The following is a 16630-nucleotide window of genomic DNA, read 5'->3' on the forward strand; positions in this document are numbered from 1 at the left end:
CTCAGGCTGGTCTCAAACTCCTGACCTCATGATCTGCCTGCCTCTGCCTCCCAAAGTGCTGGGATTACAGGCATGAGCCACCATGTCCGGCCATAACCATGTTTTCTTAATGATAACTCTGCTGCCAGTGTGAAGAATAACTAAACAACTAGATGGAGAATGGGGGAAAGGCAGCAGTGAGATTATTGGGATATTAACCCTATATTAAAAAATGAAATGTACTTGCACCATGGCAGTCTAAATGACAGCAGGAGAAGAAGTGAAAGAGATGAGAATACAAACTAGAGAGATTCCAATGGAAAAACTCATAGAGCTGAATTTAGACAAGTGCCTCTGAGGAGATGGTTAGGGTACCCCAGAGTTTTGGGTGGATAGCGATACATTACTGGAAAAAGAACAGAGAGGAAGAAAAAGCTTTTTGACTACTAAAAGAAGAATAAAGACCCAGTTTAACACAAATACAATTTTTCTTTTACTAAATTAACTAAGAAAATAAGAATATATGGTAACTCCTTTTGAGCATTCTAAATAATTCTGCATTACAGTATGGAGAGTGTGACCTATCCAAAATTAATGCATGCGTGGATCTATAAATAACACTTATAGATTCTATAAAATTGTATAATAGAAGGCTCCTCTTCAATAATTCTATGCAAAAATTTAGTGAATAAAGAATCTAAAATATGACTACTGAGAAAGAAAACATCTTACCATCCACAGCAAGAGCTCTGTGCAGGAGGTCCTTAGAGGCTCGAACGACAGTGCTTACAACAGACAATGCTCTGCTACAGTTTTTATCTTCTTCATTGGCTTTACTCAGAAGTTGGGATTGTAAATCTCCATCAAATTCACTCCTGTAGCATGAGCAAACATGAGATTATTTTACAATGGTAAGTAAAACATGATCCAGTGCCAGAAATCATATCTAGATCTGAAGATAAAAAAGTAAACATGCAACTATATAATTATAGGGAATGATAAGGGCTTTGAAGAAAAACAAAGCAGCATAGGGCATAAAGTGAAGGGTGTTATTTTAAATAAGATCAGTTCTCCGAGGAACTCATATTTAACAAAGACCTGAATGAATTAATTAAATTATTTACTTATTTGAGACAGAGTCTTGCTCTGTCGCCCAGGCTGGAGTGCAGTGGCATGATCTCTGCTCACTGCAACCTCTGCCTCCCAGGTTCAAGCGATTCTCCTCCCTCAGCCTCCCAAATAGCTGGGATTATAGGCATGTACCACCACGCCCAGCTAATTTTTCTGTTTTTAGTAGAGATGGGGTTTCACCATGTTGGCCAGGCTGGTCTCGAACTCCTGACCTTGTGATCCACCCATCTTGGACTCCCAAAGTGCCGGGATTATAGGAGTGAGCCGCCGCGCCCAGCTGACCTGAATTTTTTTTTTTTTAAAGACCCATGTGAAGAGCTGAGGGAAAACTGTCAGGGCAAAGGAACACACTGGTGAATTAAAGGAACAGAATGAAGACATGTATGGCTGGAAGAAAAGGAGAAAGAGTGAAGCGTGATGGGTGGGAAGGGAAACAAGATTCAAATTGTGTAAGGTTTGTAGGCCACATAATGACTTTACATTTTATACTGGTATGAGAATGGGAAGCTGGGTTTGGAGCAAGGGTGGAACTTGGTATGATTTATATTTTTATCAGATCACTCTGGCTGTGCTGTGGAGAACTGATTGTAGGAGACCAATAGTGAAAGGAGGGAGACTAGTTTAGAGGCTTATTACAGTTAGCAGGTAGAGGTTGCAGTGGCTTGGTCTAGACTATTAAGTATGGAAGTAGAAGAAAAGGTCACATTTAGGACATTTTAGAAGTACAGCTGACAGGACTTCTTGATGAACTAGGTGTAAAGTATGAGGGAAAGAGAAGTCCAGAATGACTCCAAGGTGTCTGGCTGTAACTGTGGAAGGGAGATGAATATTCTAGCCACACGAAACCTCAGATGTCTACTAGCCAACTATAACGAACATCCTTAAAGAGAAAGTGCAGCTTCTGGTTAAGGGTGTATCACCTGAAATCTGACTTCCTGCCTACAAGTCGCAGTAGCATAACTTAACAGAGGTGTGACTCTGGACAATTCAGCGTCTCAGTTCCATCATCTGTGAAACAGGGATAAGGAAAGTACCTACCTCCTGGGGTTACTGCGAGGACAAGGTGAAAAAACACAGGTAACACACTCAAAGCATGTCCTGGCACACAGTAACTAACACCATCTCCACTAGTGTCATCCAAATGAAGATGTCAGAAGAGAGACCTGGAGTCCAGGGCTCAGAGGTCATGAAGGCTAGGGTTGTAAACTTGGGAGCTATCAGAGCAGGATGGTATTTAAAACTAAAGGACTTTAACATTTTTCATTTTTAAAAAATGTAAAGCTAAGGGTATTTAAAGCTTAATAGAAAACATGAAAATACTCAAAACACTGTATTTTGTATAAGATATAAAGTTTGGATGGCAGATGCTCTTAGTGGCTCTCCAGCTTTCTGAAACACGTAACTCTTATGCATAACAGAGTTTTTAATCCATAGTTTAAGAAAGAGAATAATGTACTATTTATTGTAGTGCTTATGTAACAGAAAGTTTTTCTTGACTGGGGCAAAAGACTAGACAGCTTTTGTATTTCAGCAGCAACACTGAACTACATAACTATTTACTGCCTGCTATTTCTATTCTATTTCTCATGGAAAGAGGAAGCAGAAAATCTATATCTAGGGAAATTATTTTATACTATCTACGTAGGCACCACCCCTAGACTCTTTATGAAGGAAAGAGAGGAAGCAGCAAGCCTCTGAAAGTGACATGGAAATTCAGTGATTTAATGCCAAGTCAGGCTGAGGACAAATGTGGTAAATGGTACTCATGACTACCTAAGACGCCAGCTTTGCCGCTACAAGAAAAATTCAGACTCAGTGAGAAATGTTTATTTAAAAGATTTTTTTAACCCAAGGGTTGTTATCATTCTTTTATTTTCCAAGGTTTACATAAGGAATGGTTTTTGTTAAAAACATTATAAGAAACACACTACTATATATTCTAGGGCCCCAGGGGGCAGGTCCAAGATTCATAGACATCAAAGTATTCTGTGACTAGATAACAGGATCAAGGCAACACCACTATCTGAGTACAGTCTATCTAATCATTAGTTTGAGGTATTTTATAAAAAGAAATGAATATCCTTTAAATTTGAAATTGCAGACCAGAAATTATAGAGTGACAGCAACAGCACATATGCCCAGTGCACAAACATTTCAATGATATTGAAGAAATAACAGCAAAAATATTTTAAAGCATTAACTTTTGTAGCAAACATTGAATTTATATATTAAAATGAGATTTCTTTATATGAATTTGTACAAGTATGTGCTAAGAAGATACACTGTACAATTTAATTATAATTATCCAGTTAGCAATTTTACCTGGTAGTAGACTGTGTATGTTCTACCACTGTAAAGTATTTCCGTTATCTCTATACATTCACCCACCTATAGTAGAGTATCTGTGGGATCTGTCCTCTGGTTTGGTTTGTGCCATTACTGCTCAAGCTGCACGTGCTGAATGTGAATGTCACACCATCAGGGCACTGAACTGTGGTCATTCCTCCATCTCCATTGGCTGTACGGCTTCCATAGTTCCTCAAGCGCACAGCATATTTAACATTTTCCTTCATTATAAAGATGTAAAACATCTTTTATTCACAATGTACAGAGGATATACAAAAAGAACTCTAGCAGTAAAATAGGCAAATATACTGAAATTCTTTGTCATATTTACAGATGATATAATTAAATAAGTTTTTAATGAATCAAACATGATGACGGCTAACATTTACTGAACACCTGTTGCATAAAAGCAACTGTCCTAAGTACTTTATGGAATTTAATTAATCCCTAAAATGACCTCATGAGGTAAGTATCATTACTATCCCTATTTTACAGATGAGGAATCTGAGGTTCAGAGAAGTTAAGTAACTTGTTCAAAGTCACGCAGCTAGTAAGTGATGGAACTAGGTCTGAACACAACTAATGTAACTAGTGCCTGCTCTTAATTTTACTGCTAGAATATTAGCCATACTATATATATATATATATAAAATATATATATATTTAAAATATATATATTATATATTTTATATAATATATATATTTTATATATATAATATATATTATATATAATATATATTATATATATATTATATATTATATATATTATAAAATATATAATATATATATAATATATATTATATATAATATATATAATATATATTATATATATATATTATATATTTTATATATAATATATAATATATACATTTTATATATATATTATATATTTTATATATAATATATAATATATACATTTTATATATATATTATATATATATATTTTATATATATATATATATTTTTTTTTCTGAGACAGGATCTTGCTCTGTCACCCAGCCTGGAGTGCAGTGGTGCAATTTTGGTTCAATGTGGCCTCCTCTTCCTGGGCTCAAGCAATCCTCCCACTGGTGCGTTCCATCACACTCAGTTAATTTTTTAAGGTGTTTCTGTAGAGATAAGGTCTGACTATATTGCCCAGCCTAGCCTCAAACTCCCAAGCTCAAGTGATCCTCCCTCCCTGGTGTCTCAAAAGTACTGGAATTACAGGTGTGCGCTACTGTGCCCGGCAATAAGGGATTTTAATTGCATAAGCTGATACTTTTCCTTGACTAGTTTAACTTTTAAAATAATTTTAGATGTGAGGAAAAAGAATGGTGAGTCTATTATATTTTTAAGAAAAACTCAGAGATAGAAATATATAGGCAAACAGACATGAGAAAAAGAATCCATAGGAAAAAAGCTGTCCAAAATATAATGCACTGTACTTTTAAAATGTGAGCTATAGAAACTAATGCTTTATGACCCATGATATAAATTTCACAATAAAAGCTTTTTGGTTTTTCAGTATCTAAATTCTTCCTGATGAAACCTCTCGTGTAAGGATCTTAACCAAAATTCTGCTCTATAATGAAATTTATTTCAGTTGAATTCAGAAATACTTTAATTTTATTTTAACATCTATAATTACTTCGATGTGGTAAAATTTCTCTATTTTGCCAAATATTGTTAGAAAATAGGCTGGGCGCGGTGGCTCACACCTGTAATCCCAGAACTTTGGGAGGCCAAGCGGAGTGGATCACTTGAGGGCAGGAGTTCGAGACCAGCCTGGTCAACACAGTGAAACCCCTCTCTACTACAAATACAAAATTAGCTGGGCATAGTGGCACGTGGCTGTAATTCCAGCTACTCGGGAGGCTGACACAGGAGAATCATTTAAACCCGGGAGGCAGAGGTTGCAGTGAGCCAAGATCACGCCACTGCACTCCAGCCTGGGCGACAGAGTGAGACTCCATCTAAAAAATAATAATAATAATAATTTAAAAAAAATAAAGAAACAAAACAAAACAAAAACACTTTTTTTTTTTAAATGAGTTAGGGCACAACAAGAGAAGAAAAGACAGGAGCTAATATTTATTTTTCATATTGTGCTAGACACTAAGGCAGGTGTTTTATTTCCATTATTTAATCTTAATACTACTACAATGCAGGTATTATTCTTCCCAATCTACAGATAAGTCTCAAAGTGGTTAAATAATGACCTGCCAGTGTCTTAAAGTCAGCATGTGGAACAGCAGGTATCCAAAGCTAAGTCTGTTTGACTACAAAACTTCCTACTACTCCTGACTTTAAGAAACATTATGCAAAAATATAATATAATGTGGTACAACATTAGGTACGTAGTAGGTACTCCATAAATATCTAAGTACCATATAAAGGATAACTTACAAATAGCTATAGGTAACAAACAAAATTCATGGAATACTCTTCACTATTTTAACTACATAATAATACCTCTTATTCACAATAGAAACATTCAGTTGAAACTACCTTTAAAGGAACCACTTTGTCAAGTCTGATCTCAGCTATATCACTGGGTGAGTCATCCGTTGTGTACGTTCCTTTCACTAATTCCAGAGATGTCCATCTGTGGGAATGAGTTGAATCTCCTGCGTGTTCACTCTAAAAAAAAAAATGAAACACAAAAATTCCACCAGACTCTTAATTTTATTGTATGAACAATTTTGATTTATAATTATTATTTTTAAAATTTATTTTCTTGAATATAAAATTAGCCATTAGTATTTTCCCACACATACGAAAGAAAAAGTTGGGGGTACTATATACATTTTTATGTGATTTCTTGAGAAGACTACAACATAAATAAGCTTTTCTCATCTGATGACTTAAACTATTTCTACTTCTTCACATTTATAAAGCCTAATGAAGTAGGGAATAAATTCAAATTAACTAGTGAAAGGAATCAAGTTAGAGATAGAGATAGACTTGCTATTTAATAGGCAGTGATTTACATGCTACCCCATCTGTCCCATTTTAATAAAACTCAGGTACTTTAATTTTAGAGAATATAGAAAGATATAGCTCAATCGGTCAACAAATACTGTCTTCACTAAGAATCACCCATTAGTACTCTATGACATAGTCCATCTCAACATTGTGTTTCTTGAAAAATGACAATGTGAAAAAAAAAAAAACTACTCAAGACTTGTCATCAGGGACTTAGCAAAACACTTTTAGTCTTTAATTCTACTTTAAATCTTTCTCTTTCTGAAAGTACAAAAAATATGAAGCAGTAGTGACCCAAGGTGGAAAGATGGAACACAAACAATCAGGTAAAATCATTATTTTTCAATTTCTTTTCTTTTCTTTTTTTTTTTTTTTTTTTTTTTTTTTGAGACAGGGTCTCACTCTGCTGCCCAGGCTTGAGTGCAGTGGCATGATTATGGCTCACTGCAGCCTCAACCTCCCGGGCTCAAGTGATCTTCCCACCCCAGCCTCCAGAGTAGCTGGGATTACAGGCATGCGCCACCGCACTCAGCTAATATTTGTATTTTTTGTAGAGATGGGGTTTTGCCATATTGCCTAGGCTGGTCTTGAACTCCTGTGCTCAAGTCATCCAACTGCCTCAGCCTCTCAAAGAGCTGAGATTACAGGTGTGAGCCACTGTGGCCAGTCTTTTTCAATTTCTTTAGTGTCATTCATCAGTGATTGATCTAGTAAACCCCTGAAGGTATGGACCCATCATACTATGACAATGGTAAATCCTGATACACAACCCACTAATCAGGATAAATACTAAAAGGGTGATACTTACATCATCAACCAACACCTCTAATTCATATTCATGAATTCCACCTCCTCCATAGACAGAGAAACCAACCACAACTATTCCAGGTTTGTCTACTGAAAAACAGATTGCATCAGGGGACCCATTCCCAGTGTTCCAACTTCTGCCCTGACTTGTTTTTGTAAATCGGTTAGCACTAGCTTTTACAGAGTGAAGAGAATTAAGTCCATCAACCTGTGAACAATAAAAGCAATTGTATCAGTAGTTGGTACACCTTTAACAAAACCATCCAAAGGTTTCTAAGAAGTCTAATAAAATAACCTTTATTTAATAAGTGGATATAAACATTCCTAAAGGTATGTTCTACTGAGAGATTAACTCACAATAAAACCAGATTTTATCATTCTAAATTCACAAATCAATGTCACTTGACAGTATTTTCATCCTTTAGCCATATGAAACTATACTTTCCACTTAATTTGTAATGTCAGAAGTACAAGCTTGTCTTATCAGTCATAATGTATGAATAAATCATCAGACTTTGAAAAGAGATGCTAAAAATTTCATCGAAATTCTATAGATCAACAGTTTTCAAACTATGCAACACAGAGCTCTAGAAATTCTGCAGAGATAGGTGTGCAAGGAAGAGGTAAATTTATGGTTCCCCTCTTCAACCAGACTATGTCCTCTCTCCTCTTACCTGTGAATTTGCAAGTAAGACTTCATTTGAAGAAAATGGTCTATACCCTAAGATTGAATACTACGAATATATACAGTGATATTTTTGTAACAGCATTCAGTATTTGAATACGTACACATACACATGTGCAACTATACTAATTATAGACTTTCACTAGAGAGAATTAGAGAACTTACTTTGGGTTGAAATCGCTCTTTTTATTTACAAAGCCTACTTCTAATCTAAGTTGGCTACAGAATTTTGGGAGACTAAATAGATAAAAAAATGGAAGTTTATGATTCTAACAGAAATTGCAAACTGCTCTGAGAAAGAAATATTCATCTCTAAGCCAGGACCTGTGGGAACTCCCAAAGTTGTATACCAGGCACCCTGTAACTTTTGGTATTCCTTTTCATTGGAAAGGTAAGTTTAAAGGGGAGAACTCTTTAGTAAACTTTGGAAGGGTATCTACACATTATAGACTTTCCTGCATCCTGCAGAGTATACTACCAAAGGAAGGTATTATAGACTAAATGAGTAAATGTAAAAAGTTAAAAAATTTCTTGACAAGGGCTTCAATCGTCTCTGAGGCCAAACTCAAAGTTAACCAAGAAACTTAGAAAGTGCTTCCCAGGATGAGAGACTAAAATTAGCTCAAGTGTATGCGATGAACCATATGTATGCGAATTTCTTACGTATGAATTTCATACAATGAAATTCTAAAGGCTAAACTGTCACAATTAATCAATAATGTGTATATATTGGATGGGTTAATTCAGAATAGGTGTTAAAATAAATTTTTTAAAAAAGCAAAGATTAGGAATTATAAAAGTAAAATAGAGAAAAGAAGTTCCTTGACAAGAACTTGGGAGCTAGGGCCACTGAATATATGCTGATTATTAAACATTCATTTGAATGATGTAAGATATTTCATATTAGGACATGATTTTCCAAACCAATCTACTGTCTGTTTTTTAGGAGGAAAAAACAGAAACATTCCCCAAATTCAGTCAAAACATTCAGTTAAGTTATAAGAAAGAGTAAGGCAGTGAAATGGAATAAAATAATGTTACTTTACAAAATGTAAAGGCACTTTCAAAGTGATTTTCTCAAACATAATATTTGATACTTTGAAAACTTTGTGATAATGTACAACTAAGTACAACAAAGTGAATGCATTTAATGCCACTGAACTGTACACATAAAAATGATTAGAATGGCAAATTTTATATTATGCATATTTTACTATAATTTCAAAAAACCTGTGATAGAGGTGAAATAAAAATTATTATTCCAATTTTAAGTATGTAATTCTCTAGGGTCAGTTGAGTGGGCAGAGCTGAAGTCTAAACCTCATTACCTTTCCCACACTATGTGTGCACTATGAGTAGGGCCTGACTTCAGCAACGTTACTCATCTTCCAGCAGTGAGAACTATCTTTGCTTTTCACGGGGCATGGTGGTGGGCTTGTGCAATAGGGCAGATGACGACCTGCTCTATGAGGAAAATGTATACTTTATATTCCCTGTGGATGCTGGGTAAACTGGTGAGAGAGAAGTAACAAATCAGAGAAAGTAGGAGATAGAGAGAAAGGCAAAAAAGAAAAACAATGCATTGGGGTTGCTAATCCAATCTGAAATTAGCTTCCACAAAGCCAAAATAGTTGAAAAAAGAAACTGTGTAAAAAACTTACACATGTGCTTTTTATCCAGTGTCAAAATATAATGTATTACCTCAGATCCCAGGGCTGACGCTGTCAGTTCACTGACAATGCTGGCCAGTAATCCACAGGTGTTAGAGACGAGGTGGGAGGAGAAGAGTTCATTTTCTCTCCTCAGGCTGTTCCTGACTGGTAGCACAACAATGACCAGCATTTTCTCCAGAACTTCACGGAAGCTTGTCATCCCTGAGATATTCTCTTCACTCTGCGATACATAAGAAAAAGTTCTAAGGTATTGTTTTATTTTCCTTCATAGGAGTACTCAATTTGAAAACCTTGTCTTTCTGATACTCTTAAAATTCGGACTTGAATCAGGGTCAATTTCTACAAATCTTTCTGGTTATATGTGGAGCCACTTTTCACTTAGAAGTTCTTTTTTGAATTATCTGTCTCTGTGTATCAAAGTACCATACATTTACGAAATGTTTTTATTAGCTTTGAGTCCTATTTTATTCTCTTATTTAACTTTCAATTTACAATTCTATATGACAGACAGGAAACTTCTTTCCATTTAAAAAGCTTTTTTGGCTGGGCGTGGTGTCAGCAATACCAGCACTTTGGGAGGCTGAGATGGGAGGATCACTTGAGGCCAGGAGTTTGAGACCAGCTTGGGCAACATAGTAAGACTTTGTCTCTACAAAATGTTTTTTTAAAAAGTTAGCTGGGTGTGGTGGTATGTGCCTACAGCCCCAGCTACTTGGGAGGCTGAGGTGGGAAGATCGTTTGAGTCCAGGAGGTTGAGGTTGCAGTAAACTGCGATGGCACAACTGCACTGTAGACTGGGTGACAGAATGAGCTCATCTTAAAAAACAAAAATAAAAAGCTTTTTCTATAGGACAAGGTCTTAATCTGAGATAATAAATTCTAGTATATTTAGCTGTAATGCAACTCTAGTCTGTGTAAATCAATTTTTTAACAAAATTCTTTTTGTACACACATATGATTCCTATGTAGTTTTATAATTTCTACTGTATTTGTTTTCCTAAGCGGAGATAAGAAAATTCCAACCCCTACCGGTAGAAAAATTTCAAGAAGTCACAGAGTCTCAATAAAGGAAAAATACTTTATTTTTCAGAAAAAAGGGAAAAGATGATTAATTTAGCTGATTTCCAGCATGAAAATGATTTATGTGAATGTTTCCTATACCTATTATTTACAGTGCTTATTTTAATATACCAAAGTGTTATTAAGTAGATATTTTTAAAATTCTTTATTTTCTTATCGTTCTATCTTAGAAATCTAAAATATTATATTAGAATGTAAAGTATCTGCAACTTACCTTCAAATGGTTCAGGAAAAACAAATATGTAGGTATTCATTGTATAACTCTCAAATTTTTTTAAAGGTGCGTGATTAAACCATTAGAGCAAAAAAACTTCATTTTATAGGTAAATATGAACATTTTTCAAAAATATTTAAAATAATCATTTTGTAAATATACTTAAAAATAGAGAAGAATAAGCACCAAGCTAAACACGCTTGGCTTGGTGTGTTTATAGTTTTATTGCCTCTGTATAAAAGAGGCAATAAATAAAACCATTTAGAGTTTTAGTGCCTCTGTATAAAAGATTTCAGAGACAGACCTACCTGGCTGAGTTTTTCCATATGTGCCACCAAAAGGGGAAAACGATGAACTAGTGTTGAGTCGTTCTCTGTACTAACTTGTTTAACAATTGATCGTAGTAATACTTCTCCATCATACGCAATCGGGAAGATGGAAGTCAGCTTAACAGACGTGTGACACAGAGCTGACATAACAGCTGCAAGGAGTCGGCTACTTGATGTCTTGAAGTTTGCTTCTTGGATATCCTTTTAAAAACAAAAATATGGCCCCCCAACCAAAAAATATAGCATCAGTATAATCTAAGTTTCTGAATACATAAAAGGTAAACCATCTTTTAAATTATACCAAAATTTTCTGTCACTCGGTCATTTAAATTGTCTTGTTATAGAATAATACTACATCTATATATTAAAAAACAATTGTTTAAGTTTCTATTCAATGAAGATGAAAAATTAAGTCTGGTCAAGAAAAATCAGGCTCCTGTCCTCTAGTAAATGAGCATTTTTATATTTTCATATCCTCACAATCACAGTACTCTCTAGCACTGTTTCAAAGGGAGATGCCAAAAAGGCCCCAATTAGAATGTATCTAAGGTATTTTCAATAAGGACTGAGACTATTTTTCTCAAATAATAAATGATGCAAATTACAAATCTGTGCTATTACAAGCACATTTCACTAAGGTCACAAAATTATATTATCACATTCCATAATTTACCAAGAAAAATTAGTAGCATACTTACAAAATTTTATAACAAAGCATTAAAGCCAACACATGATATCCTAATTCACAAAATTGTGTACACATTACCTAGTCCTTCAAACATCTGTGTTACAAAGTTAAGCATAAAAGCAGAGTAACATTCCATATGTTAAACCAACATTTGCTAAATCTAGCCTGTTCTGTAGCAAAGAAGAAAAGAACCATATCAGACTGGGAAGGTTCAGAGTGAGAGAGTAATTAAGTTGTGCACTAGTCCAGGCAATAATCTTGCCCCTGGAAATTGAGTGGTAAAATATACTACTCTGCTACATGGATGCAAAGTTGCCTGGGATGCATTAGTGATGACAATGATTTTTTTCACGAAGGAGGGCGGGGAGGCCTAGGACTTCCAGTGCACTGCTGAATATAAGTGGTGAGTGTAGATACCACGTGTCTTGTTTCCAAACTTAGGGGCATATTCAGATTTCACCAGTAAGTGGGATGTTGTTAGTGAAGATTTTTTTTGTAAATATCTTTTTATCAGATTTAGGAGTTTCCTTATATCCTACTTTCCTGAGAGGTTTTCATCATTGAGTAACTGCTAGTTTCATCAACCACTGTTCCTGTAGCTATATTGAGGAAATCATCAATTTGCCTTCTTTTTTCAGTTAACATGGTAAATTACATCGATTTTCAATTATTTAACTAAGTATTTCTAAGATAAGTCCCACTTGGTTATGATATATTGTTTACATGTTCAATTTGGTTTGATAATATTTTTAAGAGCATCCATGTTTCTGAGTGATATTCATCTGTAATTTTTCCTTGTAGTATCTTAGTTAGGTTTTGGTATAGGATAAAGCTAAACTCATAAAATTAGTTGGGAAGTGTTGCCTCCTATATTTTCCAAAAGACTTTGTAAAAGGTTGACATTATTTCTTTCTTAAATGTTTAACAGAATTCATAAATGACAATATTTGGACTTGAAATTTTCTTTGTGGGAAAGTTTTTGATAATTTTTAAATGGATATGAGGCAATTCAGATTTTTCTATTTCTTAATGTGTTAGTTTTGATAAAATTATATTTTTCAAGGAATTTGTCAACTTCCTCTAAGGCTGAAAAATTCACCAGTATAAAGTTGTCTATAGTGATAGTCCCTATTTCTTTTTTTTTTTTGAGATGGAGTATCACTCTGTCACCCAGGCTGGAGTGCAGTGGCACAGTCTTGCCTCAATGCAACCTTCACCTCCCGCCTGCAAGCAATTCTCGTGCCTCAGCCTCCCGAGTAGCTGAGATTACAGCTGTGCACCACCATGCCTGGCTAATTTTTGTATTTTTGGTAGAGACTGAGTTTTGCCATGTTGGTCAGGCTGGTCTCGAACTCCTGACCTCAAGTGATCCACCCACCTCAGCCTCCCAAAGTGCTGGGATTACAGGCATGAGCCACCGTGCCCGGTGAACCCCTATTTCACTTTTGATTATGGTATTTCATGTTTTTTCTTTCTTTCTTCTCTCCCAGTCAGGTTTGCTAGGAGTTTACCAACTTTTTTTCTTCAAAAAACCAACTTTCAGCTGTGTTAATTTTCTCGACTTTCTATTTCATTGATTTCTGCTCTTATCTTTATTATTTCCTTCCTTCCTTCTAACTTTGGGTTAGATTTGCTTTTCCTCCTAGATTCTTAACGTAGCAGCTTAGGTCACTGATTTTAAACCTTTCTTCTTCATATAAGCATTTAAGGGTATAAAGATCTCTTTTAAGCAATGCTTTAGCTAAATCCCACAAATTCTGATATTATGTTTTTATCTTTCTATGTGAAACATTTTAAAATTTCCTTTATAACTTCTTCTTTGATCAACTGCTTACTTAGAAGTGCTGTCATTTTCCAAATGTTTGGTGCTTTTTCTTGATATCCTTTGCTATTATTGATTTTTACTGTAATTCTACTGTTGTCTGAAAATATATTCTTTCACATTTTAATCTTTTGAAATTTATTAAGACATTTTATGGTCTAGCATATGATCTACCTTAGTGAATGGTCCCAAATATTTCTTTTAAAAATCATGTGTACTTGAAAAGAATATGTATTTTGCAGTTTCATATCCTGTTTTGTAAATGTCAGATCAAGGTGGTTGACAGTACTGTTCAAATCTGCATCGCTGATTTTTTTGGCCTCGTTCCTCTATTAATTACTGAAAGAGGAGTGTTAAAGTCCCCAGCTGTCAATGTGAATCTATTTCTCCCTGTAGTTCTGTCAGTGTTTTGCCTCAGGTGTTGTGAAACTCTGTGACCTGGTGCATAAAGGTTTACAAAGGTTGTGGCTTCCTCATGAATGAATGAACAATGCTAGTATGCCTGTTCTCTCAGCTCTCTCTCCTTCCTGTTCTCACAGATGAGGGTGGCGGGGGCCTCCTGGTGCTATCCCTGCTCTCCCCTGGTCACTATGGTTCTTTTCCTCTCTCCCTCTCTCAGAATCACTCACTCCAATTCAAAAACCAATCAGCAACTGCACAATGTGCCTACCAATTTTGTAACTAAAAGATGATGAAGCAGATTTAAAAAATTTTAAACTTTGCTTATATAAGTCATGTACACCAAATGATTTCCTAATTTATCTTTTATACAAGTTAAGAAGATATGGCAACTGCAATTTATTTTCTTGAAGAGTATTAAGCAATATATCAGATTTTCAACTAACATTTTACAAACTTAAATTACCTGATCCAAACAATTCAGCAGATCACAAAGGCAAGCCCACTGTAAGGCAGGAGTTGGGTAGAAAGAATGAAAGCAGGCAGTGAAAGTATTATGACATTCCTGAAGGACAGCTTCTAGAAGACTCAAGGGTTGACTGAGATATCCTTGAGGATCATTATCCAATTTCACCATGCAGTGATCAACTCCTTCTGATAAAATTTTTCTTAACAAAGTTCTGGTTTTTCCAATACACTCTGCTAATTTGCTAGTTTCTTCTACAACTGCTTTTCCTGTAGCTTTGAGGGGGAAAAAGCAGATTGGTAATTAAGCAAAATATTAAATATGCATGAAAACAATCAATATAATTCAGTAATTCCCTATACAGCTAAGTATCACAAGTACTAATGTCTTAGAAATGAAACAACTTAGAGATTAAGTGTAGTCCCAATTTTTAATCTAAATGGAAGGGGGAATAAAAACCTAGTTTCAGCATTTAAGTCCAAATTGCTTGTTCAAAATATTTCTATTTGACAGAATTTGTTTAAAATTAAACTTTATTAGATTATTTAACTTTGGCCCACTATTACTTTTTGTATCAGAATGACATGTAATCTATTTTACTCTTTATAAGCAAATACATAAGCATCATAGCAAGCTGACTTTCTCCCCTCATTTTAGAAGCAGCTTAAATGCAGCTGGGGGGCATAAACTCTCAGTTATCTCAAAGTAAATCTTCTCAATGTCTCTAATATTTTCTCCCTACAGTCATTTAAAAAAAATGCATCATACCTGACACTGGGTAAATTTCACAGGTATAGACACGCAATAACCTCAGACAACAGGTACCCACAAAGCGCAGTCTCTCTAAATCTAGGAGTGTAGCTGTGAACTGGAATCCTTTTAATCCTCTAAGTTCTTCAACTCCTAAGACTAAGGTGGTCCAGCTCCAGTGAAGAATACTCAACAATGACTCAAAACATTCCTAATCCAGAATATGAAAAAACAGACAACAATTAATTCAAATGATACCATAAACTGAATCAAATGGAAAGGCAATGGTAGACAACTTCAAAACTTTCTCCTGAATTTTTTTACTGAGTTTTTTAATTGAATTTTTTTACTGAGCCCAAGACACTTTTATAGTTCATTTATTAAATTACCCTTAACAGTAACTTTGAAGTTTGTTACAAAAAAGGTAAAGTAGTTAAGCATTTCTAAAAACAACATTCTTCAATATTTACCTATTTAAAAATAAATTTTTCAGTGTTCCTGCTACCCAGCTATCTAGCTTATCATATAAACAAGGGAAAAATGAGAAGCACTTATAAAACAATGCATGTTTACTTGAAAGAAAAATAAAGCTTTTTACAGTCACTGTAGTAAAAAATAAAATAGAGTTTTAGTGTTAGATATCAGTAACAGTATCAAATAACTTATTTTATGTCTATATATTAAAATTTGCAATACAAACTACAGTCAATTTTTGATAAATACATTAATAGAAGATAAAAATTGACTAGAAAATACTAAAAAATTCCTATTTTGATTATTTAAAATTCTAGCATATGAGTTTAAGACGGTAGATTTTCTTTGCAGTTCTAGTCTTCTGGTTTTATCATGGTTAAATGATGACAGATACCACCTGAATCTCAAAGCAGAGCACTTACTGCCCCATTCCCACCAAATCCCAGAGCTCCTGAAAACGAGTTTATAGATTCAATTTTTTTTTTTTTTTGAGATACAGTCTTCCTCTATCACCCAGACTGGAATGCAATGGTGTGATCACGGGTCACTGCAATCTCAACCTCCTGGACTCAAGCTATCCTCTCACCCCCTCAGCCTCCCGAGCAGCTGGGACTACAAATGCGCACCACCATACCCAGCTAATTTTTAAGTTTTTTTAGATGGGGGTTTCACTATATTGCCCTGGCTGGTCTTGAACTCTTGAGCTCAAGCAATCATCATGCCTCGGCCTCCAAAAGTGCTGGGATTATAGGCGTGAGCCAATGTGCTAAGCCCTATAGTTTACCTTTTAAAGAAATGACTGAATAAGTTTTGTATATAA

General features: G+C 34.9%; 1 protein-coding gene across 19 annotated transcripts in view; it reads right to left on the bottom strand.

Moving 5' to 3' along the window:
* The window catches only part of MYCBP2 (MYC binding protein 2), a 282485-nt gene that overhangs the window by 125805 nt on the left and 140050 nt on the right, over window positions 1-16630 (bottom strand). For 18 of the 19 annotated variants that reach the window (XM_055096857.3, XM_055096853.3, XM_055096858.3 and 15 more), the window contains 8 exons: window positions 15355-15547; window positions 14587-14861; window positions 11191-11412; window positions 9617-9808; window positions 7232-7438; window positions 5947-6078; window positions 3499-3677; window positions 712-854 (listed from right to left, as the gene is read on the bottom strand). In XM_055096857.3, coding sequence (XP_054952832.2) covers window positions 712-854; window positions 3499-3677; window positions 5947-6078; window positions 7232-7438; window positions 9617-9808; window positions 11191-11412; window positions 14587-14861; window positions 15355-15547 — 1543 coding nt within the window. The remainder of the gene's footprint in view (window positions 1-711; window positions 855-3498; window positions 3678-5946; window positions 6079-7231; window positions 7439-9616; window positions 9809-11190; window positions 11413-14586; window positions 14862-15354; window positions 15548-16630) is intronic. The other variant, XM_063595814.1, reaches the window with a different exon arrangement.

Source organism: Pan paniscus, chromosome 14, assembly GCF_029289425.2.
Source record: "Pan paniscus chromosome 14, NHGRI_mPanPan1-v2.0_pri, whole genome shotgun sequence".
NCBI lineage: Eukaryota > Metazoa > Chordata > Mammalia > Primates > Hominidae > Pan > Pan paniscus.